The sequence below is a fragment of the Bemisia tabaci genome, chromosome 3 (genome assembly GCF_918797505.1).
Source record: "Bemisia tabaci chromosome 3, PGI_BMITA_v3".
NCBI lineage: Eukaryota > Metazoa > Arthropoda > Insecta > Hemiptera > Aleyrodidae > Bemisia > Bemisia tabaci.
The window spans coordinates 22,759,344-22,785,198 of record NC_092795.1 but is presented as its reverse complement, the minus strand read 5'-3'; the positions used below and the strand labels follow the sequence as shown (position 1 = coordinate 22,785,198).

General features: G+C 40.0%; 1 protein-coding gene across 7 annotated transcripts in view; it reads left to right on the top strand.

Moving 5' to 3' along the window:
• Positions 1–25,855, top strand: part of LOC109029902 (melanopsin) — a 118,898-nt gene that overhangs the window by 75,475 nt on the left and 17,568 nt on the right. For all 7 annotated transcript variants that reach the window (XM_072298031.1, XM_072298029.1, XM_072298030.1 and 4 more), the window contains 4 exons: positions 10,962–11,122; positions 11,584–11,714; positions 16,573–16,718; positions 24,331–24,589. In XM_072298031.1, coding sequence (XP_072154132.1) covers positions 10,962–11,122; positions 11,584–11,714; positions 16,573–16,718; positions 24,331–24,589 — 697 coding nt within the window. The remainder of the gene's footprint in view (positions 1–10,961; positions 11,123–11,583; positions 11,715–16,572; positions 16,719–24,330; positions 24,590–25,855) is intronic.

The window sequence follows — 25,855 nt, the reverse complement described above, 5'->3', positions numbered from 1 at the left end:
GATAAATATTGCTTTTATACAAATTTGTTCGGAGGAAATGTGGCAACATTCTAATTTCTGTGCGGCACGGCGGTCTCCGTTGACCGGTGGTATAGAGCTTGAAACAATTCTCGACTCGAGTTTTTCCAAATCACCAGTCGGTTCCTTATTGATGAATTCCGTCCAATTAATTTTAGTACGGTTAATTTTAGGCAGATTGAAACGAATAAGCATCATCGTTGCGAAAAGGGGTAACCACCCATATTGACCCAGATCTCAGCTCCAAATGTTCAAAGTCGCGACCCAGAGCGCGTTTCGAGTGCCCTCCAAGGGCGATGGAAACCCTTATTAGAGAGTGCAACTCAAAATTCTGGTCGAAAGAAGAGCTCTCAAAAAGATTGTGGCATTATCATTTTACTGCGCTGAGGAGCAACGCCGTATCAACCTTCAAATGTTGCCAAATTATTTTAAATTTAACAAGCATCCTCCGGAATTAGCACATATGCGAGTGTTGTATTGGATTTCAGATCCAATATCTCAATCCAATCTTCTGCATCTAAAACTTTCCGGGGAAAATTATATATTTTAAGGGGTATGTGAAAATGATTAAATGCACATGCGACGTTTTTCCTCAGCAACATAGTATTCCAGAGGTAACCCGATTTTATCGGGTCCCGTTGTCAGGGATACCAGTTGCCAGGTGGGTAATTGGATTGCATTTTGCAAAAAGGAACCAGGAGCATTCCTATGTCGCTAAGATTGTGCAACTTTTTTTACCTTGCAAATATGAACAGATCTACTAAACAAAGAGCCATGCACAAATTCGCCCGTTTTTGGGCCCTCGAAATTGGGGTCGGCGTGAGGTTTTTTTTCATCTATAGGGTGACCCTTTACACATAATAAAATTTCAGATTGAGTATACGCACCGTTTTTGAGATATGGGGGGGCAAAGTCCCCGATTTTTACTCATATTTGCAGGTATTTTATAGTCGAACTTCGGCTGCTACAAGGTACCGGATGTAGATATTGAAGCGCGGTTTGCGGTGATTTGTCAAGCTATTTCTGGATTATTTTTTCACATCTTCTACAAACCCGCAAATGGTTTTTCGGGGGGGGGGGGGGGAGCTTTATTCATATTATCATGACCGTTCGTATACGTCTTACTGGCATTAATTGCTTCGTTCTCGACTCCTCTCCACGCCGTAATCATGATGGTATTTTCTGTTAGGAATCTTTCTTCTTCTTTATATTTGACCAATTCTAATGTTGTCTCCCCCTTTCTCCCTTTTTAACCTCCCCCCCCCCCAATTCTAAACACTCCTCTCAAGTGTATATTCCTGTGCGGCAGATATGAAGGTGTTATTTGTGGGGAATTATTTTTCTGTCTTTATGGTTCATAAACTTTGACCCCACCTATTTCCTCCTTCCCCCCTTTACCCCTGTTTCACCCCCCCCCCCAATTTCCACCGTACCTTACTCGAAGTTGTCTGCTCCCTCCGCAGCAGAAATGAGGATGTTTCCAGCGAAGAATTTTTTACTTTTTTAAACTCAATACAAGGGAGACACCCCCCACCCTTTTTTCTCTTTCCCATCCCCCCTCACTAGTTCATATTTCCTACCTTATTCCCTCTTTCCACTGCCCCCCCCTCTTTTCTCTTTTTTACATGCTTGAATACTTTTTTTTGTGAGAGTATAATAGTTATCGGATAGTGTAATAGTTACCGGAAACATCCTCATTTCTGCTGCAGAGGGAGCAGACAACTTCGAGTAAGGTACGGTGGAAATGGGGGGGGGGGTGAAACAGGGGTAAAGGGGGGAAGGAGGAAATAGGTGGGGTCAAAGTTTATCAACCATAAAGACAGAAAATAATTCCCCACAAATAACACCTTCATATCTGCCGCACAGGAATATACACTTGAGAGGGAGTGTTTAGAATTGGGGGGGGGGGGGTTTAAAAAGGGAAAAAGGGGGAGACAACATTAGAATTGGTCAAATATAAAGAAGAAGAAAGATTCCTAACAGAAAATACCATCATGATTACGGCGTGGAGAGGAGTCGAGAACGAAGCAATTAATGCCAGTAAGACGTATACGAACGGTCATGATAATATGAATAAAGCTCCCCCCCCCCCCCCCCGAAAAACCATTTGCGGGTTTGTAAAAGATGTGAAAAAATAATCCAGAAATAGCTTGACAAATCACCGCAAACCGCGCTTCAATATCTACATCCGGTACCTTGTAGCAGCCGAAGTTCGACTATAAAATACCTGCAAATATGAGTAAAAATCGGGGACTTTGCCCCCCCATATTTCAAAAACGGTGCGTATACTCAATCTGAAATTTTATTATGTGTAAAGGGTCACCCTATAGATGAAAAAATACCTCACACCGACCCCAATTTCGAGGGCCCGAAAACGGGCGAATTTTAGCCCTTTTTGTGCAAGGCTCTTTTATCTTCACTCTTAATAAATTATGAACTCAAGACGGAAATTACATTTGTAAATTGAATTTTTTCCATGTTTTCAGTAATTTTTTGCAAATAATTTAAGTTGCACAATCCTAGCAACCAGTGGCGTGGCGTGACTATATCCGGTAGGCGTTCGGTAGGAGTGTTAACTTTAGGGGGGGGGGGGGGTCAGAAAGGTTCCCTCCCCTTCCTTAAAGGGGGGTTCGGGGGGCCTCCCCCGGAAACTTTTTAAAAAATGAAGCCGCAAGAACACGATTTTAACCCTTTCTGGTGAAAATTGTGCCGGTAAATTGTCATTGAAATTTTGTTCTTTTTACCGATCGTTTTCCTGTAATTTATTTTGTTAAATGATAACGTATTTTCGCAACACGCACCTGCAGAGAGAGGTGGGAGAGGGAGACTGGGAAACTGGGAAATGCGGCCCGCATGCGCAGGGGGGGAAGCGGAGGGCGAATCGCGGCATAGAGGAAATTCGGCGGTTCGCAAACCCCTGCGGACCACTGCTATAGGAAACAGCTGGACTGATGAGCGGCTTTCCTCTCTCGTTCTTTTCCCCTCTCTTTTCTCTCTGATGTGTTCCCTCCGCGAGCGCGGTCCGCACTCGTCTCCGAACCCAATGCTCACGCTCCGCTCTGCGCCGCGCGCCGGTGCCTCCTCTCTCGTGTACCCTTTGCTCCTTCATCGTTGCACCCAGGTTCTCTCTCCTCACCGTACGCAGATCATCCAGGTTCGGTAGCCGGTACGGACCACGCGTCACAGGATTTTCTCTCTCCGCCGCGCCACATGACGCTGTCGGAAACCAAGCGCCCGACACTTATTTGCGATCTACTATTCTGTATTCTGTATTGCTTCCCACATTCTAAGCCATAATTTATTAATTGTTTCAAAATATTTTAGGGTGTTCGGCGAACACTGCGAACCTATGGACGCCACGCCACTGCTAGCAACATTGGAATGCTCTTGGTTCCTTTTTGCAAAATGCAATCCAATTAATCGTCCTCCTGGCGTTAGAGCGTAACTACATTTCGAAATGAATCCGATTGTCCCTATGACTCAGTGCTCTCTTGAGCTCAGCTTTAAGTGTAGTTACGCCCTTATATTAGCCAAGCGAAGAAATTTAAGCGTGGCACACTTCAGCAGCCAGCGTTTCTTTACTTCCTCAAAATACAACCACCTATAGTTCTCAAACCTTTATATTATTCATTTATTAGTTTAGCTACAGGTGAGATGTAATAAAACTTGAAAGGAAGAAAAGAATCCGGTGGGTATCTAAAATTAATTCAGACCCTCTCAAGAATAAATAAAGAAAGATACAGATACTTCTGTCGAGTTGTTCAAGGGCCCCTTTGCAGTCAGGAAGTTTTGATCTCCACTTCTCATTACTCTTCGAAGTCGTAATTTCACTTTTTTACCGCTACACGCTTTAGTTACTCGCCGGATCTTTGGCCAGTTTCCATCGCGATCCCCCCACCTTCCCCCTTCATCCCCTCTCCACAGCACCATCTTTGCCGTTGCATTCTCCCGTCTTTTGATTTAGATCTCCCCTTCCTCTCATTCTTTTCCTCTTATAATTTTCAAATATTAAAGTTTTGTCTTGTTTCGTAAGTTCTTCACGCAATTAAGGAGACTTTCACTTTTGTTTTTGTCTAATTCTTCCTCGTCGATTCTTCAATTTGAATCATGAATATTTCAAAAGTTCAGATGAGCTCCTGTTCATAGATCCTTTGGACAGAGTTCAGCAGAAAGGATCTAGAAACAAGACGTAGAATGGAGAAAAATGGGCTTGAAGTTTTATTCTATCATGAGCAGGGAACTTTTAACTTGATATTGTTGATGTTCTGATCTGTGATATAAACAAAAGGAGACCTTTTCATTTTTATTAAAACTGTTGAGAATTTCTAATTAAAAATTGTATTAAAAATCTCGAGAATTACACGCGAGAATCGGCCAAATTTTGAACAAGCATATAGTTATGTCATATTCTTGTTCAAAATTGGATTGTGGTAGTTGATTTTGCAATCTTAGAATGGAGTTATCCTTCTTCAAAGAGACCACTGAGTGTCGGGCCTACGTCATTCAAGTATTGAAACCGCCCACTACAGTTGACTATTCAAAGGGATTCTATATGATTCCCTTCACATATCAGACACATTCTAATGAACTTGTGAGATAAAGTGCTTGGCACGTCGCTGTAAAAACAGACAATGAGAAGATAGAAGGTGGCCCGTGCGCGTGCGTGGCTTTAAAAACAGAAATTAAATCGATACAATAAAGATCAAAAGTCGAAACATGCGTATTTCCATTGCATTTTGGAAGCGTGTCCGATAATTTTTTACTTTTATAAAACGGAACTAACGATAATATCTCCAAAAACATTTTTTTGAGGAAGATAAGAAAATTTAAATAAAACGCCCAGAAATAAACGTTGGCTAGTTTACTTTGATGATAAAAAACATGTCAAAATCAGCGAACAGTGTAATACAATGTCTGGAAGGTAGTAGCACTGAATATATTGGTATCTGAGTGTAGCCGAGTGCTCATAATACTGTAAAATTTTCTTTAAAACTCTTACATTGCAAGCTTGTTATCAATTGTTACCACTGAAATATGTTACATTGTTTGAAATTAAATTACGGCCTTTGTGATATCGATTTTGTGACCCTAAAATGAAGCGTTTGCTTCGAAAAGCTTCGGTCAAAGTTTGTTAATAAAATGTAAGTTTTTTAAAGAAAATTTTACATTATTTCTAGCACTCGGCTACACTCCAAATACCAAAAAAAACATGAGCGGAAATTCGCGAATTCGGTAAAAAGGATATACATTTTTCCCCTTCAGCCATTCCGAGGAGGAGAATTTTCGTACGTGATATTGTTTTGATTTCGTCGTCAACGTATTGTCGGGTGCGCCTCGATGAGCAGATCTTATAATCCGAGCCAATATCAAGCGGAGAATTCAATAAGCTGCGGGAAAATTTAATTCACTCAAATTAGTTCGCGAGACCTCATCCCGAAGGGGCAATTTAGAATCTTACGTAGATTCATATCCTTATTTGAGTTACTCGCTTACGACTCCTCTTGCAATCCCCCCTCCGGCAATGAAATCTCCATTTCGTAAAGACGCGAAGATGGAGGAAATCGAAGGGATAAGACCTGGCTGTCATTCAGTTGGATGGATTAGTGCGAAAGAGAACTATGTGCAAATGAATAAAATCAAAGGAATCACTTTTTAGCAGGGAAGGGGAAAGGTTGTCAAGGTTGACCTGTAGGCATAGGTAAGTTTTTGACAAATCATCAGACAAAATCAAGTCATCCGAAATTGCGAAAATGGAATTTAAAAGGGTCTAAATTTCATAAAAAAATTTCCAGGCGATGGCCCCGGACCGCCCCCCCCCCTTCGTTGAAAGCTCTTAGACTGGATAAAAGCACGTGAAACCAATCATCTTCAATGGGCCTGTTGTAAACTTTTGCTAGAGCAAAAATAAGAGTTGTTCCTTATGGATAATGTCTCAAAACTGAAGACGAGCGCTTCGGCAAAATCTGAAATGCACTCCTAACTTCCAAATCTGCGCAAGAAATTTGCGTTTTTTTAAGCTTCCTGCTTCAAAAAGGATAATACAGCACCGATGAAAATTTCGTTACAGGAGTCGTTCCATTCAATCCCTGCTCAATATGGCCGACGCTTTCGTGCGCAAGTCGATGCACGAGGTCAATCAAGGCGGATCCGATACCTATCAGCGCGAGACAAATGTGAATGTAAACACGCTGATTGTTATCAGGTAGTTAGAATTCAGTCCCGTCACACATGTTTTGGCGGATTGGCGCCATGTTGAATATTGCAACACATCCTTTTGAGCAAGGGCTGAATAGAACGACTCCTCTAAGGAAATGTTCACCTGTGCTGCGGTATCATTTTTGAAGCGAGAAGCTCAAAAAAACGCAAATTTCTTACGCAGATTGTGAAGTTAGGAGTGCATTTAAGAATTTGGCGATGTGTTTATCGTGATTTATGAGACACTTTCTGTAAGAATAAACTTTTATTTTTACTCCAGCAAAAGTTTGCAACAGGCCCATTAGTTCTATGGGCAATTTTATGACCCAGGTGTGCGAATAGTGGCTTAGCCAAAGTGCACTTGATAGTACACAGTTTCGGTTTTGTAAACTTCATTTTGTAAGTGCTTACAGAGCATTCAGAGAGGGGCACAATTTTTCCCAATGAGCCAATAAAGCGTAGCTAACAATTTAGGAAAAATCGAGTTATTTGGGTCCTCAACATTGCACATTGAACAAGGGAAAATGTAAAAGGATATGTGTAAAAAAAAAAAAAAAAAAAAAAAAAAAAAAAAAAAAAAAAAAATCGGTTTTGATATTTGAAACTAGCGTCAAGATGCAGGGTTTTTAAAGTTACGAAATTCATTTTACGCGATGGCTCTGTTGAATGATGTTCCCCTAATGCTCGATTTAACGAAACTGCAGTTACGGTTTCTTGCCCCTTGCAGGTACATGTTGCCATTATTCCTTAATTATTTCATATCGACGGTGAAACTACCAAACCACGTATCTCGGTTTGCGACGTCGCAGACTTCCTGTCATACTTTATTTTTTAAATGAAAAACTACTCAACGTCCAGTCTTGAAAATTTCTGTGATTTTTCCTCTTCGTGCGGAAAACATTCTGTGAAAATTTCAAGGAATGATATTGATTTGGTCTACTTCAAAAAAATAAAATGCGAGCGTAGATTTTTAAACGCCGCAAACGAGATACGTGGTTTGGTAGTTTCACCGTCGATATGCGTCTTCTTTCAAAACTCCCACTTTAGATATGCCACACTGCCACAATTCCATCCAATGAAAAAGATAAAACTTGAATGTCACTCTGGTGAGGAGTATGGTTCCCATTATGCACACGTACTTGACTGTCCAACATTTTCCAAGAAAATTATGATTGGCCACTCTCGGTTTCAGGCCAGCCACCCTCGAGGAAGGACCCGCAGTAGGTGTAATATTTAAATTCTGAAAGATAAATGCACTCAATTTATCTCCTTTCAAAAGGAAATTTATCGTTTAAAAGCTTAACATTGCTCTCCCGCGTGCATTGAGGACTTTCAGTCCCTCGGTGGATTGAGAGAGGAGGAGAGACGCTCGAAAAATGAGCCTCGTTATGGGGGTGCGCAGAAAAAATGAAACTGATAGTCACCAAAGAAAAGCCAGCATTTCCGCCCCGCAAAGTACTTAGCAAAAAAGGCGTACGTCAATAGAATGTCCAAATCGAGTTGAATTCTTTTTCCCCAAACACAGCAGGGAGTCAAAGTGCGCGCGTGGGGGGTAGAGGTGGGGACTTCAACCATTGTTGTCTAATCATGCTGGAAAATCAGCTTTTATCATGCGGTTTGATGGGTTTTTAACTCACGTTCTGGCAATCTGCACGACATACCAGTGACATGGATTCTCCGGAAGAGCAGGTGAAAAACGCGCCTCGATTTGCCGGGAAAAATGGTTGGAAGTTCAACAGCTTGTCCGAACTTACCGGTGTGTTGTGACGTATTTTCACGGTTGCCTGAATAACTGATAAAAAAAGTATTTCCTCTGGGTCTTGAAAATATCGTCAGAACCTGAGATATACTTTGCTGAGAAGGGCCGATACATTAAAAACTGCAGGATTTATACCTTGGATCCAGATTGCTCTTAAAGCACGTTTGATACGTTAAAATTTCAAAGTTTAACTCTTATTCAGTAAGGACCTGCAATTTTCTTGTCAGTCGGTGGTTGAGACTTGCTGCTTGTCATAAAACTTTCCGATGCTTTCCGCGTTAAAGAAATGCATAAATATATACGTAAAACATTATCTCTATGTGTTGAACCAATCAAATGAGTAACCCTATAGTTACAAAGCCATTAAATAGCAGGAAAAAAAACCCCTATAGTTCAGCGTTCATCAATCCTTAGCTCTATATATAGAGAGGCATCGCGATTTTCGAACAATACCTAGCTCAAAAGTTTTAACCATCTTTTATTTAAACGAGCAAAAAAGCAATACTTTTCGCTTATCAGTTTAAAAAAAAATTCTTCAGTAAGATCGTCGCTCTTAACGTCAAGATGACGCAAAATTCTAATTCATTGAATTTGAATGTCCAAAGTACTCGATTGCCGCCTGGAATGTCCGAGGTCATTTTGAACATGAGTGACTGAATATTCCACAGATTGTTTTTGGACATTTCTTACTCGTTTAAAGGCGTTAATGTTTTTCACTATCAGGAACGCATACGAATTGAGAGAGACAATTTAAATGAGTGACAATTTCTAAGATTTGGTGCGAACTGAAAATCCCTAAAAGAAAAATCCAACGTCTCTAACGCCTAGAAATCACAATTTTAAGAGCAGGAGAAAATGTTTACTCTCCTTAAAGATGTGACGTTTAAGCCGGCGGCGTTTCATTCGCTTGTTCTCCAATCCCGGACTGACCACTCGACATCAAAGACTGAAAGGCGAAGATTTTGATCCCACCCAGTTATTTTAAGTTCCCGAAAGATGTTGAGGTAAGAAACTAGAGGTGACTTTTCCTGAACACTTCACGATTCGGGGCGTTTTTCTTTTTGTTTCATCTCGCACAAAGCTGAGTGTGTCCATCGCATTTCTCGGAAGCACGTACCATATACAGGTTTCAGATTTCTAGGAACAGATTTTCTCATGTCACGATTGCTAATACCAGTAAAGGTTATATTATTTTACTTTCTTTGAACTTTTCTTTTCTCTTTGCTTCCTTTTTTTACTTTATTTGCGTGGGCAATTTTCTACAACTTTGAGCAAACTATAATTCTAAAGCGTCAGTCCAATGGACATGTGGAGTTTTGACCAGTAAATCAATGGACAAATGAAAGAAAAATGAGACACTTTATTGGAATCTGTAATTTATGATAGTAAGGTGCTACCCTGCTGAAATATTTCCCCTGTAATTCTCTCCAGGTGAAGTTTCTCTTGATATGATGTCATAGGGCACAAGATCTCCATGCCTGACTAAAGAAGCTGTAAGCTTCAGAGACAAAGAGATCCTGTTTAGCATAAATCCAGCGAATAACGGAGGTCCTGTCGCTAGAGGGGGGGAGGGAATCTTTAAAGTACGATTTTCTCACAGAACACGTCCGATAAAACATCATCTGCATCTTAAAGACTTGTACGTTTAAACCATCTAATAAGTTCCTGGATCTTCAAAGAACTTGCGCCTTGCGTTTTTTCGCTGAAAGGCATCAAGTTTGTGCTCTCAGTTTAAAATTATACAGTTTTAGCAACTGAAATTAAATAACGGTTTTTTCTCTATGTACTTTCTTTGAACTTCATTTGACTTTTCTTCCTGAAGACAGAGAGTGTTTCCCTCCCAATTCTTTTGAATAGATAAACTATGCTCTTCTGCTTTTTGCCAGTTTTAGACTTTTCAGAGCTTTCCCAGGAGCTGCTAATAAAATACGTAAAACTACATTTCGAGTAAGCCATAAATCGAAAAGCTACCGGTGCACGGAGCGTTTCCTCCTGAATTCACCTCAGGGTTCATTTTGCCTGACTTCACCGCAAATTCGCAATCCAACTCCATTTGGAGGTGTGATAAATGGGCCAGTGGGCCATAGTCATCGATTCCAACAGGCGCCTTGCGCAAAATGCGCTTGAATAATTAAATTCGTGGCCAAAGTCGGTGCCTAAATATTCGCCGTAAGTTTGTGGTAATAAATAAATGCAGACAAACCCAGACAAACTTTTTTAATTGATACTGATGTCTATTAGGAATCCCTTAAAAAGAATTTAGTTGGGAGAAAAGCTACGAAAATATGTAATTAGTTAGGAAAAGCCTAAGACCAAGGAAAGGCTAAGATGCCAAAAGACACCCGGTTTTTATCATAGACTGTCTTTATCCGATTGGAGGAACGTAAATCCATTTCAAGACTGAAACCTTGGCTCAAAAAATTTATCTTTCTTAAAGAACGTTCAGTGCGATTTTTGTCCAAAATTTTTCTAGTTTTTGCTCGAAATCGGAAGAAAAATCGGTAAAATCTTGCGTTGAAAATGCCGAAGGTTTTCCTGGTAAAAATCAAATTTTCGAGTAGAAATTCGGCAACATTGAAATGCAGTTACGTTCTTTTAAGAGGTAAACTAGGAAATGATTTAAAAAAAAATACTATGTTGGACCCTAAAAATTGTATTGCATAGAAAAAAATTGATGGTGCTGACGACAGAACCTCCTGTTCACAGGGCTCCTGCAGTTTATTTGTTATCCTTAAAGAATATTTCTGTTGTGAGAACAGAACTTCGGTCGTGGGAATAGAGTACTCAGACCTCATAACGGAAGCTTCTGTGACAGTTAAAAAAGGAGTGTAGGAGCCCTGTGAACAGAACTTTTTTTTTTTCAGGGTGGCTCCTGGATATTGATCAAGCTGGCCAAATTGGCCTCTAAATTTCTAAGAAGCAGGTAAAGAGGTAAGATTCAAAGTCTGACATGAGTTCTCGTAACTAATTAGCATAATTTTTATTGCAGTATGAATGGAACTCAAGCAACGAGACAGTCTCAATTGAAGTGGATCCTGCTTTGCTCTACGAAATCAGCCCAGCTGCTCATTACATCTACGGAACTATCCTGACAACGATTGGCACCGCGGGGGTCTTGGGAAACGGATTGGTCCTCATTGTGTTCACAAGGTAAGCTCGAGCTTTTTACGACAGGTGAAAACACGACGATCAGAATAATGCGCAAATAACACGGAGGAAAATTCCGTCTTGACGAGACGGAATTTTCCTTTACGAGGGGAACTAGAGTACCTTTATAGACAGAGTATGGTCATTCCTATCTTTTTCAACTGAAAAACTGTGCCGCTTTTTGATTGGTCAACGAGCTTTTAGGCTTCAAGATGCTCTTACGGCCGTAAATAAACAAACAAGATGGCGGCTCACCGTAACATTTTATTCCATTCCCATTCATACTTACGGCCTTCGACTGACGAGCAAATCCCTTCTTCTGGTGCCGTTCAGTAGAAATTCGCACTATTCAAGGTAGAGTTTATGAGATTGCAATTGTTTTTGTACTTTTTGAATTTGTTTCAAAATTTGTTGATCCTCATGCCTTGTCAAACCAACTGAAAACTGGTATACTTCTATTACAGGTATCGGCGCTTAAAAGGTCCTTTCTCTTGTTTCATCATCAACCTGGCGATAGCGGACTTGATAACATCCATCTTACACTTTATGTCTGCAATCTCGGCCTTCCAACATAGGTGGATATTTGGACCTGCAGGTATGCACGACTAAATCGTGTTTGTTCCTTTACTTTACTGTTGAGAAGGCTAAGTGACTTGTGGGCGTGCCGCGTGCCCTCATTTCTAGAAATCTTCAAGATATATGTCATTATTTGAAAGAAAGGTTGCGGAAGGGCTGAAGTTCATATTGAAGGCTGAAGTCGAAAAATGTCCAACTCCGATTACTACGCTACGAGTCTCTGCTTACGTTTCCTCTACCTCCTTTTAATGGAAAACTATAATCAACATTTCTTTTTTAATGAAACTTTTTATTAATTGTTTGCACTTGTTCAAAATTAATCATAAAAAATTTCAAGGATATATTTTGGTATAATCTTTTTTTATGTAACATTAGACAATAATAGGTGATTTCGAATGTATGAACTTTTTTCAACATTAGTCGTCTGTATAATGTACATTACACTTGCTTTGTCTTCACCCTCAAGAAGATATATAGATCTATGTGCTAAGGGAAATTCATAGCATATACGTTGTTCCTTATAAAGCAAAAACCTAATGAAGAAGAAAAATTGCCAGTTCGTGACTAGCGCTCTGCTGGGAAAACTTTGTATGACAAGCCCGTTGAAAAGAGTGATATCTTCATCTCCATTGAATGTATAATCTTGCGTTCAGACTGAGTTTTCAATCGTGTAAAAATATTTAATACCCAACCACAAAAACACGAAATGTGCCATTGAGTCAATTTTTTGAAAAGTGCATCAAAGTAGATGGAAGTCCCTCGTTCTTTCATGAACTCATTTTATCTAGACTCTGATGAGATTTCATCTCCCACGCGCTTACAGCATAACAAAATACCACCGGGACAAAACGGTCTGGAAAAAAAGTCGAGATTAAAGCGTGCCATCCTGCTGAGCGAAAACCTCTCAACTTGAATCAAAACCCTGGTGACGATATACGGTTTTGACTGAGTATTGCAGATCGGTTGCGAGCTCTACGTGAGCTAATTTTTTCCGGGAGTTTTAAAAACGGCATCCCTTTTCGCAGAACGAGGTCCTCTTGATCTCAATCTGCGAGAACTAGATCAACGGCACGTGTCACAGACGCCTCAATGATGACAATCAAGCGTGAAATCGGGAGTAAAGGGCGTGAGGCGTGAGGTGAAGAGTGTGACCGCGTCGAAAAGAAGAAGAAGGGAAAGGGCCACGTGCATAAACGTTTTGAGCGGAAGTTTTATAATTTCGAGTGAAATGCGGGTTAAACCTAAAAATTCTTGAAGTGTTATAGCCTGCATGGAGGGAAACTAGGGGCACAGGGTAAAAGTACAACACGGAAAAAAATTAAATGTTGATTTGCATTTAAATTATTAAAAACATGTCCGACAAGTTTCAACTGCTGATTTTACATTTGGAAAAATGCTAACTTAACTACACCTACTGTAAAACGAACAAATGCAAATGTTGTGTTAGCATTTTTGGATTGTAAAATCAGCATTTGAAACTTGACGGGCTTTTTTTTAAAAATTGAAATGCTAAATCAACATTTAATTTTTTTCTGTGAAGCCTTGGCTGCGCCCCTCAAAAAGCCCACCTCGGGCGGGAGCTCATGTAAGTTAATCTCTTATTAAGTTATAAGTTAAGAGAGGGCTCATATGGGGACCATTCCCTATCGATAGCTGCCAAAATAATGAAAATCGAAACATTTACAAAAAATGAACACTTCCTTGGTTTGAGAGATAAGCTTTACAACTGAGTCACAAATATACCCGAATAATCCGATTTTTTCGACGTATCTGTTGAATTACAAATATGCAATTTTTAGCTATTCAGCCGTGCTAAGGAAGAACGCCGCATGACGATTCGAGAGTTGCTTTTTCTTCGATGAAATGTTCATTTTTGAGGGAGGCTATGAATATTATTCCTTTAAATTATTACAATCTTCAGGTGAAATCAGGAACAAAATTATATGAAACATTGGAAGGAAAATATTCATAAGTTTACCAGGAAATTTGCGTTTTATTAAAGGAAATTTGGCAGCGCCTGAAGGTTAATACGGCGTTTTTCCATAGCACGGCAGTATTCATCTCGAATTTTACATTAAACCGAATTGACAGAAGAGGAAAGGAGTGTATTTTCGACGTATCTTTGGCTAAAAGACGCTTACTATTTGAAGAGGCTTTCCAAATTTAGACCTATTACTGAGAACGAGAGTGATGAACATGACCACAAAATCGTTTGCTCGCACGAGCTAACTAAATTCGACCGCAATTCGAGGTCCAGCAAATTTATCAAGTGTAAATTATTGACTGTGGCAACGGCAACGATATTTATGCCTTTGAACCTCTGCTCAAGACATTGCCGCTTTGTTGTGTTTCTGGGGCGACCAACCTCCTCTAATAAAATTTCGAGAATCTTTAACACCTAAAATGCAAAAATTTGGCCACAGGCGTAACTAAGACTTCTCTTTAAGAACGCTCTTCAGCCCCTCCAAGAATGATATGACATTACTCGATTGATCAATTAATCATCTTAGTGTGTCTGGTCATTTTTTCTCTTTTCAAAATCTCTATTTATCACATCACGTTGCTGTCTGCCAGGTATTTCTACACACGTTTTGGCCAAGGAAAACTTCGTGGCAACTTCTACAGTAAGTACGCCCCGATGGAATGTCGGAAATCGAAGAACAAATCGATTTGTTATCCATTCGAAACTGAGCCTCATGATTTATTTCAAAAATTATCTAGGTCAATTTTTTGACGGGCATACCTAACGGACGCGCTACAGCGCAAAGCGTGATCTGACGATAGGGATTTAAGAATCAATATCTTAAAAAACAGAAATTATCAAATGATCGACCGAATATGAAATTGCTCTTTAAAATGTATAATAGGACCGCATTAAAGGATATAAAATTCGTCGTGAAGAAAGGCAAAATTTAAAACGGATCCTCTAGAATATAGCGGCCAAAGCTAAGGAGTTCAGAGTAAGTTAGGCAGCTAGATATCGGACTGCCGGTTTGATTTTCTAACAAACGCCCAACCAATTTTGCGTGAGCGCTAATTTTAAGAATCCAAAATAGTCTTTTTTACCGTTATAATGAAGATCTGCACCCATAGCTCTTGCTAATACGAATAATGACGGATAACTTTAAAACTACCCGCGTGATGGTCCACGCAAACTTAAGCATTGTGGTCTAAGTAATCTGGATATGTCCTTTCACGACATTTCATATTGACGGTGAAACTGCAAAACCGCGTGTTTCAAAACGTTCGTTTTTATTATACTTCAAAAAAAAAAAAAAATCAAACCCATATTATGCCTTGAAATTTTCTCCACGCAGAGAGGAATAGTCGTCTCAGTTTTTAAGAAATGACCTAGGAGAAATTAAAAGACTGTATCTAATTACAAATTAAAGTATGGCAGGAATCCTTCAGCGCCGCGAACCGAGATTCGCACCACTGCAGTCCCGTTCTCGCATTTTCGATATAATCTGCCATGCTAAGGAAAAATGCCTTGTGAACATTCGAAAGTTGCCAAATTTCCACCAATGTTTATTTTTAAGAAGAGTTTTGAATATTTTCTCTCGAAATTTGCAGAATATGCAGATGCAAATCTGATTGCAAATACAATACTCCAAAAAATTGAAGGAAAAATAATCGCAGGCCTCCCTGAAATTTCATGTTTTAACAAGGGAAATTTGGCAACATCTGAAGGCACACAGGGCGTTCTGCCTTTAGCACGGCAAAAGAATAGTAGTTTGACGTAGTCGATCGGAAAAAATTTTGCTTCTCCCATCAGTGTCGGAGAATAAGACTCAATTTAAATGTCGCCTGAGGAGGTTACCCTCTCAGCATTTGCAGCTTTCCACGGATCTTAAGATACAATTCAACATTCATGAAGCACAAAGCGTCAGGTTTCAGGGACAGCCTCCCCGACGTCTTTGATGTGCACTTTCTAGGTAGACCTCTTCTCTTGAAAAAAAAAAAATCCCTGGGAAATTAGGTCTCTTGAGAAGGCAAAAGTAAATGCAATTAGGACGACGTGCGCTGTTGCCAAAGCATAGTCACAGAGCACCTGCATTCCGTGTAAACGTTACGTCAAACAGGATAGTTCCTAATATAAACTGACAACAGTGACCCTTGCGTAGTTGCCCGGTGGCACTAGAAATTAACTATTTTCAGTTTAAGATTTAAAATAGACTCGAGGGTAATTTGGCAGCCCTGAGTTCCGTTTACCAAGCAAAAACATTACACAATCAGAGAACTCTAGCAAGTAATCATAACCTTTTAGACATGGAGCGCCTTCCCGGAAAAAATGTCTCTCATGGCAAAATGTGGGTCGGTTTTGAAGGAGGAGGACTATTGTTTTTAGTTCACTTTCACTGGAAAGGAAAGCTTGGTCTATAGAATCGGACGCCCTGCGTTTCATATTACGTGGGCGGCTGTTTCTGTTTGGTTCTTGCAATTGCGCCTTCCTCTCCAGTTCGGCTCGATTCGGAAGTTCCATTATGTAAGCTAAGAGCAGGGCTAAATGAACCGAAAGCCAGGGTTAATGGGCCGTACTTCTATTTTGTGACGCGGAAGTACGGTTGCACAGGCAAAAAAGTCAGTCCGAAGGAACGAAAGTTAGGTAGTACGGATCAAAAGCTTTCGTTGAAAGAAAAATATATCGTCAAATTTTCCTTTACCTTCAGATGGGAAAAAGCGAACGTATTTGTGTAGCTACGCAGCATCCGCGGAAGAACACGTACTGCCTGCACTTGATGATATGCAAAATCAGTCTCGCAGGAGTAACACTAGTGGTATCCTTGACAGAGAGAATACGAGGACGTTATGTAAGTATTCGTATGTGCCTATAGCTTAACAAGACACGACTTTGAACTATGTTATTTCTGTTTTAGGGTGCGAGCTGTACGCAGCAGCAGTTGGTCATTTTGGTCTCTTATCAATCGTGACCCTGGCAGCAATTGCAGTGGAGAGGTTCATGGTGATCACAGCGAAGCCACTCTCTGGCACCTGGAAAATGACGCAGAACAGCGCAAAGAAGGTATTTGCACCGGCTGAATGGACCCTTCAAGAGGGGATTGCAATGAATATCAAAATCCTCTCGTTCTTTGCGGTTTTTAGGTTTTTCGAAATATTCCTCTAACGTTAGGAGAATTAAGACATTTTAGGGTCCAGATGTCATAAACCGTCGGGGCGATTATTCAGTCTGAGACGTTTTTCGTCATCTTTGATCAGTACATTCCCAAATTCCATTCCTTCCCCGTATCACGTTTGTTTCCTGATCTGCTGTGCTAAGGAACAACACCGTATTAGCCTTTATACGTTGCCAGATTTCTTTTACTAAAAACCGAATTTACTGGAAAAATTTTGAATACTTCTTTATCCGATGTTTCAGATAATTCTGTTCGCAATTTAAACATACATATCCGAAAACTTCACGAAAAAATATTATGCATGACTTTTCTCAAAAATACATGTTTTATCCGCAGAATTTTGGCAACTCTCGAATGTTCATATGGCGTTCTTCCTTATAGCATGGCAGTACCCTCAGCCCCTTGCATGGTCTCTTCCGGTTTATAATCTTTGTAACTAGTGATAATGTAATCTTAGGGATGGTTCGCATGGTATTACGGAAGCTTAAATACGGGAACCAATTAGAAATGGAATCTAAATACCTGAACTCTTAGCATAAAGGGATTCTAGTCTTACGAACACCGTTTCAAAAGAGTTTGATCGGTAAGTGCACTAAGAATTTTTTAAAACAATGGAAAATGTAGGTTTTGCAACCATGTATAATTTCTTTTTTGTCTATAATTTTAGAGTTTGCATGTGTTTTCCCCTTAAATATTGAGACTGCCCTGGCAAAATCGCTTTTTACTGTGTAGTAAGTTCACTTCATAAGTATTTCACTCTATATTTTTGAACATCTTCTATCGTTCATCGTCTACGACGCAATCTTTTTCTTCATTCCTATAATAAATGAGTTTGCTAAAATAAGAAATTGTTTTTCCGTTGCGGTAGTGCGCAAAATATTTTGGTGGACCAAGTTGTTGGTTCTCAGGCGAAGGAATGTAATTCTCTGCCATCGTTGTGAAATTGACTTGAACAATCCGATTTTTTTAGAAAAACATGTTTTCATTCGTCAAATTTACATATTTTTGCGTGTGACCGGAAGAAAAATCAATATTATATTCGCCTCGAAATGCTCAACACTACTGACGACATATTTTGCGGGTAGAATAATAAATCGCAACGTTGATTACCTAACAGTTTAATTTCTGCGTCTAAGAAACCACAATACGAAGTGAAATGGGGTTGATGTACCTAGAGGATTTATTCACTGCGCGACAACGTCCAATACTTGAAGTCAAAGTTTTCTCTAAAAACATTTTCCACACGCAAAGATCGCTGTTCGAAGAAACATTTCCGTTGAATTTCCTTTCAAATGTGAGCGCGATACGAAAGATGTTTGGCTTCAGCCTACACTCTGCGGCGGATGGGTTCGTAAACGAATTCCTTGTGGAAATATTTTGAAGCGGGGACTGCTTGGGATCATGGAGGAATCCAACGCGGTTTCTCTGGGAATCATTTCTAGATCGAATAATTAAATCCAGGGAGCGGTCACGGCCGGTCGAGTGTGTGCCTCATTCAGACGCTATTACTGCCGTGCTTGTCCTCCAAGCTCCCTATCTATTCTTTCTCATAGATATCATGGAGAGAGGTCACGTCATTTCTACTGTTGGTATCTAATTTGAGACATCGGAAGACCCCTACAATGACGTAACGATTAATATAACCTATGTTTCAGTTAATAGTGCAGATTCGCATAGCTTGACCTACCTTCCGCCCGGTTTAATGTGGAAGTTGAGGATGAAATCTCGTTTGAGTGAACAACACAAAAGCACACGAAATCATTTTGAGGTGATTGGTTACTCTGCATTGAATGATGTTCAAATAAGGTCACCGCTCAGGCAGAAACTAGACATAGTTTTGCTGGAGTGGAATTTCAGCTTCCAGCTTTTTGATTTTGTTTGCGTACGCAATATGTAAAAAAATGAAAACGGAAGCGTAACCATTGAAGCGCATCTTAAAAAATGAAAATTTGACAGCAATGGAATTGCAAAAGTGTTAGTTTTTCCCACTGCATCCCTCAGTTGCTCAGAGGCCGAAGCCAGTAAGTAACTTTTCCCGGAAATCGGTATGTTTTCCTTTCCACGGTTGCTAAATCAGTCTTATAATTACTTGAATTGAATAGTGAATATTCGACTAGTATGCCAAAATATCGCCATCGCATTGCACGCGTACATGACAGTGAACGCTTCACGAAATTACGACTCAATTGGTATTCCACGTAAATAGACCAGTTACATACGATACATAGTCTTTTACTGTCAACTTCCGCGTATAATAGATCTTTGTCCTTTTACGCTGAAGTTTAACTTCCACATTGTGGGAAGCATGATAATAACATTTCACGCTCTCAAACGTTATCTTTTATATAAATGCCTGGAAAATGACGTAATAAAAGGTAATTGATGTTGATTTAATCACTTTGATAGATGACGAGAATCGCACAAAATCCTTTGCACGAAATTTGAGAATAATTTTTGTTTTGAAAATTCAGGACGTCACATCTCCCTTAATTTTTGAACTTTCAGGGAAAATTGTTTTCACTCAATGCAATGTTACCAATAAGTCAAATTTGAATGTTTGGCAGATAAGGTATTTTATTACAGATTTGGAGGCTTCTTCCTTTTCTCTATGCACATAAATGATTTTATAGATGAATCACGAGGAATAATGGTTTGAATGTGGTTGGAATAATGGTAGAAATGATAATCACTCGAATTTTTTCGCATTAATCTTCAGAGGGTTACGTATTATAACGCTTTCTAATGAGTTATTGCTCTACTTCTCAATTAATATCATGTAAATTCCGAAAATGTGCTGTCTGAAGTGCGGTAAAAAGTCAGCCTAACAGACAGCACATTTCCGGTCATTTATTTATTAAAATTGAAAAGTAGAGCGATAAATCTTTGAAACACGTTATAACACGTAACCCTGTGTAGATTAATGCAAAAAACATCGAGTGATTATCATTACTTCTAAAAATATGGCTGAAAAATGTGTTGTCTGTTACGGTGACAAAACTATTCCAGTTATCGTGAAACCAACCACAAAAGTAATCAGTGACCCAGTAATTATTGTTGTCCGAATTGGCTCCCCATTGACCTTTTCAAGGCGATGTCACCTGAAAAATCGGGCTCGTTTCGCTTGCTCAAATTTAGGAATGCGTCCTCCTCCGCAATCTCCGAGTTTCCTCTCCAGTTTCGTCACAATTCCGTCCGAAGCGCGGTAAACTCGGCCCGAATCATTTGAATGCGCATTCAACGCCTCGTTCTTCCGCGACAATAAAATGAAAAGGCCTCATTTTCCCCTCAAGGAACTTTTCAGATGGACGCCCGGAGATGTTTATCACTCTTTTTCGGCGCTGTTTACTGTTTTACAGGGTTGGTAGATTGTCTCAATAACTGTAGGGCAAACTCGGGAAATCATTCGTCCACTAAGTTTCAAAGAACAGTACATGAGTGGCGTACGGCGACGGATAGATACAATCGAATAAATTGAAAGTGCCTTCAATGTATCTGCATGCAATGCGGACAGCTACGGAGCAGGTTTAGTTGCATCAGAAGTTTACGTCAGGAGTTACATATCAATGTTGGTCCTTGGTATAACAGAGGAAATTTTAACGAATTTGATTCAAGTGCCGAAAATCATGATGTAACCTATTTGCTGTGAGCAACGCTGCAAGAAAAATGAGCAATTTTGTGCCAATGATATTTGTCTAAAATTAAATTCCAAGCTCTAAGAGTATGGGCAAGAGAGTGCGTGTTTAGAGTAAACCTAGAAGAGTTGTTTAATTTAGGATTATGGAAGGTTTAGTAATCTCAACTTTAGTCAAATTCTCTAGAAATGGGTGTGAATTTAATATTATGATTGCTACGACTAGCGACTGAGCCTGAAAGTCACTTCTTTAAAATTTGAGTTTTGACAAAGAAAGAAACTTTGGTCACGGAAAACGTGCTTTTTTGAAAAATCTCATGGAAACCGGATATTTTCAATCCTGGTGAACCGAAAAATTCTGCCATAGAACCTGAAGGACTGTTAAAGTAAATGGATGAGTCTGTGGTGGAGAATACAAAATTTAGCAAGGCGAGCGAAAAATTCGGTTAATAGAACCAAAGTTCGGTTCCACCGAAAACCTCGGTTTCCTGGAACGAAAACTTTTCTGTCCGATATGAACGAAAGTTTTTTTTTTTTTTGGCGCGTATACGTAGTATACCGCCTTTGCGATCGTTTCGAACCCTGCTCGATACAATAACCGAGTCCCTTAGTTCCTTACCGAAAAGTGACTACCGCGAACTTCTGAGATTTTCCAAAGCGTGTAAAAAGTTTATTTATCCATCAATAATTATGATTTAAAGTTGTTTCTCATTCTGGGGCTCATTAGTTTATGTGCAGTGAATACCAAGAGTCTACGTTACTTGGTTTTTTCAAAAAAAGCCTAAGAATGCGACGCGCTGATTTAAAATATGCATATATAAGCAGAATCAAGCGAATTGATTCGAGGATGGCTGAGCAGGTCGGCACTCTCGAAATGAGAATTTAACTCCTCCGTTTTGTTCAAAACGTTGCTTTGACAGATCTGTAACCTCGGTTATAATTTCCAAAAGTTGGTACCCGTGCTCTGATAGTGCAATCTGTGTAAGTGCAATCTGTGATGAGCCTCGAGACTCATTAGACCATTAGCTAAACGTGGCTCATACAGGAATCCACTTACCCCTCTCTTTCCCACGCTCCTGCTCACTGCGTCGGCGTCTCGACGAACAATAGCTAATGACGGTTGCCAAGCGATGCCGGGATCCTCAGCCCCTCGCCCAATTACTTACGCTTCATTAACCATTTCACCGTCACGCTAGGATTCGTCCAATTTTCAAAAAAAATTGTTTCGCGAGTTTTTAGCAATTTTTTCCTTACTCTCCGTTAAAACACGAATTAAAAGAGGTCTCATTCATAAAAATCGGCCAAATAGAAGAGAAGTTACAGTATTCGAAATCCGAAGAAATCAACAAAACTTCTCCAAACAAAAAATAAAATGAAGGGGGGGGGGAATGTATAAATTACAATTTAATATGATTGACCTCAGAATGTGACAAGCAATTCAATTATAAAAAGGAGAAAAAATTGAGTGAAATTACAAAAAATTAGCCTCTTGCAAGGGGCTTCCTTGTATGAGTTTTGACCTGAAGACAAGTAAATCCCGTTATATTATTAAAACGAAATTGACTCCATAGTTTAATGCCTTAGTTTCTTGAATACGATTATTTTAAGCACTCGATTTATATCAGCAATTTTACCCATGAGGTGATTTCCTGAGAGCTGATAATATCACGAATTTCTCATAGAGCCCTTCAAAAATGGCTTGCTTTTTGGGCAGCCGATTCGGCCATCAAACCGGGGTTTAAATGGAAGCTGATAATAACACAAAGCTCTGAGAACAATTTTAAGATGAGTATAGGAACGGTTTGTACATTACGAGGAGAGGCGGGCATTCTGTTCAGCATATCGATACATAAGTATTTTCACACGTAGAATTCAATTTTCACGTCAGGGAGTCGACATATTTTGATTTTTTCGATTTTATACGGAAAATTTATGGTTTTTCGGGATTGAAATTACTTACAATTGTTTCATGAAAAATGAATGCACCCAAAATGACTATAGCATTTTGACTTTCACATACCTACGTGCACTCACTAAATTGATTGGTAAATTCAAAGAGTGGGTACATCGACCTGGTATATCAAGTTTCTGCGATTTTTTACGGCAAATCGGTAGATTTTCGGGATGTGGATTGCTTACTTTCAATTCATGAATGAATAAAGCATGGACATGGTTGAGCTTCTTTGCATGAAAAGACGTTTAAAATAACAAAATCAAGACATATTTAATACAATTGCATTTATATCGAGTCAATTTCTTTTCAATAATATAACGGGATTTATAATACCGGTGATTTGGGTATTTTAGCCCCAAAATACCTTTAAATCGACTTTATCTTCTAGGAATTCGACAGAATTTTTCCTTTCTTCGCTTAAATTTTTCCGTAGCACTTTTCCTCAAGAATCTGATAAGATTTTGCTTGAGGCGGATCAAAAAACTTAAATTTGTTCGAATAGCTTTCTAGATTCACAATACACGGTCTCGTCAAGGTGCGTCGTTGACCTTGCAGTGTTGGATCGTGAATTCTCCTGTTGTGCTGCTTGCCTTTTTTGAAATCTCTGTAAATGAAAACTAAAGGGGTTGATATGTGCGAGTTAATGACGCGCCTTATCAACACATTGTGTTGGAGTTCACTGCTTGTTTTTTTTTTTTTTTTTTTTTTTTTTTTTATTTCGCGACCCACATTGAGAAGAAACCCGCGTCATATTTTAAATTCTGTCTCTATGCAAAGATGCTTCAACTGTTTCCGCAGCTAGGTGAACTCCCTTATAATTCAAAGTTGAATGCTTATAAGAGTCTGAGTTTTACGAGATTTGTAGAGGCTGTTCTGGAATAATACTAGGACAAAAATGAACCACAGTTTTTGGTAGGAAAACGAGATATGGATAACTAAAGTTCGAAAATGAGTGCCTCCGAGTGGAACGATGCAAATATGTTCTCGTGTTTTATTTTCTTAAAAGCAAAGCAACAAGTAGTTTCTCTTGCAATTATCTGCGAGCTTTCCTCACTTTTTCAAAAATATTCACAGAAAATCTCAATCAGGTATTTTGGTCAGTTTTCCTTCCAAAAAAAGAACAAGGCCAAAGATTTTGGAACGTTTTAATAGAGATACGCATTTTTCGATTATCGACAATGATATATAGTCAAGGTGGCAAAACTTTAAAATCCCTTCCGCAGGTTTCATTCAGTCGATTTCTTCTCGCTATTTGGCAACTGCTCGCGTCTAAATAACGTCCAAGGCGCCCACTGTCACTTTCATTTTATGTGCGTGCCGCTAATGGTTCATATTGCGTTTAAATTGTTCGCTTTTAGAAATAAGTATCACTTTGATACGTTCAAATTTGAAACTTCCGACGCGACGACGGAGGTATCTTTTAATACTCAGTTCCTAATTTTAGCTCAACGTGCGTCGTGCGTTGGGCACATTTTTTCAGGTTCTGGCATCCCTGAATGGCGCATTATAAAAGGGTTTCCTCCCGGATATTAATTTAGTGTAGGTATATTTTTTTGTTTTGTCGTTTAAAACCCGCTCCGAGATACTTACTATACAAGCTGTCTGGTCATGACGTCGAATACTACGTCATTTTCGACTTCCATGATCTGACGTACTCTTTCATTGCGGATCTCTTCTAGACATTCCTGCCAACATCTCCTCCGGAAATCCATCTCCCTTGCTCTTAGCATCCCCTGTGTCCGTTCCTTCAGCTACCAAACTTCACATCCATATGTAAGAATACTTTAGACTGTAATAGACTAGGACTGTATGTAATAGACTGGAAATTATTTTTAAAAATTTGATTTAACTCATTCATCAACGTAATACTGTCAGTAACATGGGGTTTATTGCAGGAAGTTTTTTTGTTTCGCAGGTATGCGTGATGGCGTGGATCTACTGTCTGCTGATGACTCTGCCACCGCTATTCGGCTGGTCGCGGTACATTCTGGAGGGGTTCCTGACCTCTTGTTCGTGGGACTACATGACCAGGACGCCAGCCAACCGGGCCTACTACGTCTACCTCCTCTTCTTCGGCTTTGTCATCCCCGTCTCAATCATCACCTACTGCTACACCTTCATCCTCATCACCATCCTCGCGCACGGCAAGGAGATGGCCAACATCAAAGCCACAGGTGGATACTTACTCTGTTTAGCTGATATTTCTATGACCAAAATACAAGCGCATAATTGGCTCCATGCGACAATTATAGGTTCCTTTGAAAATGCTTTCACCAGTGCGGCGTTATGGAGGGGGGGGGGGGGGTCTAGAGGGTCTGGGCCCCTCTCTTCGTCATTTCTTGTGATTTTAAGGAATTGTCCACCTACGGACTCCTCGCTTTTCTGGAGGAGATTCGACCGTAAGCCCCCCTCCTCCGCGAACATTTTTTTGGCTACGCCTTCAATCTTAGCAAAGTTTTCATCTTTTATGTTTTTACGTGTTCAATGCGCATCAGCATGATGCAATTTTTAAAGGTTATGGTCTTCAGAAGTATGAGCTCGGCTTGAAGCGCCTTCATTTTTTGTGATATACTCTACGCATTGTCACGATGTTAGTTTAGTTGCTTATCCGATCTCAACCTAACTAATGTCACGCCGTTTACTACACGCTCTCCTGAGTGTGCATATTCCTGCCATGTTTTTAAGGATGGAAAAGTGTCTATTTACGTTATAGGCAACATAATCAGCACGCTAATCTTGTTCTTGTCTTTTTGAATTCTATGATTTTCTATATTCATTCACCGCTGGCTTGTAAATTGCCGGCGATTGCCAATTTCCTGCGACACATATCAAAGCATGTGCTAACCATCGCTCTTACAGAAATGTACTCGCTGCTCTCTTCGCTGTCACGGTAGATATAGGCACTCCACCAACGACTCATCGATTATCCATTTCGAACACCTCATTCTGATCGTTTGAAGACGGCTTTAGCCGGATCTCGTTCGGCTAATGCGGCCCGCTCATCAATAATGGTTTTCGTGTCGGAGTAGCTCATTCCCGTATTTCATCGGTACCGAAAACTTGCGGGACAATCCCACTGACGCATGTTGCAGTGTAAATATGAGCCCCACTATTTGCGCCCCGGGTGCATAATTGGGTTTGCGCGCGGGACGGGGTTGCTTATTTTGTCCCGGCGAAACCGGTGTGAAATACGGCCTCGTCCTTCGACCTGTAACCCGGCAACTTTTCCGGGAATCGATCATGCTTTATGCACTTAGCGGATCGCGGATCAGAGCACTCAATGCAAATTAGGAATTAACAATCGGCGCGCTCCCTGCGTCCTCGGTCGCGTCGGCCCGATAAATTTTGGACCGCCACCGCTGGCTAATTTCGCCGATCCTCTAGCGTAAGGGCGTAACTCGATATCCGGATGAACCCCAGGAAGCATGGACTTACATGTA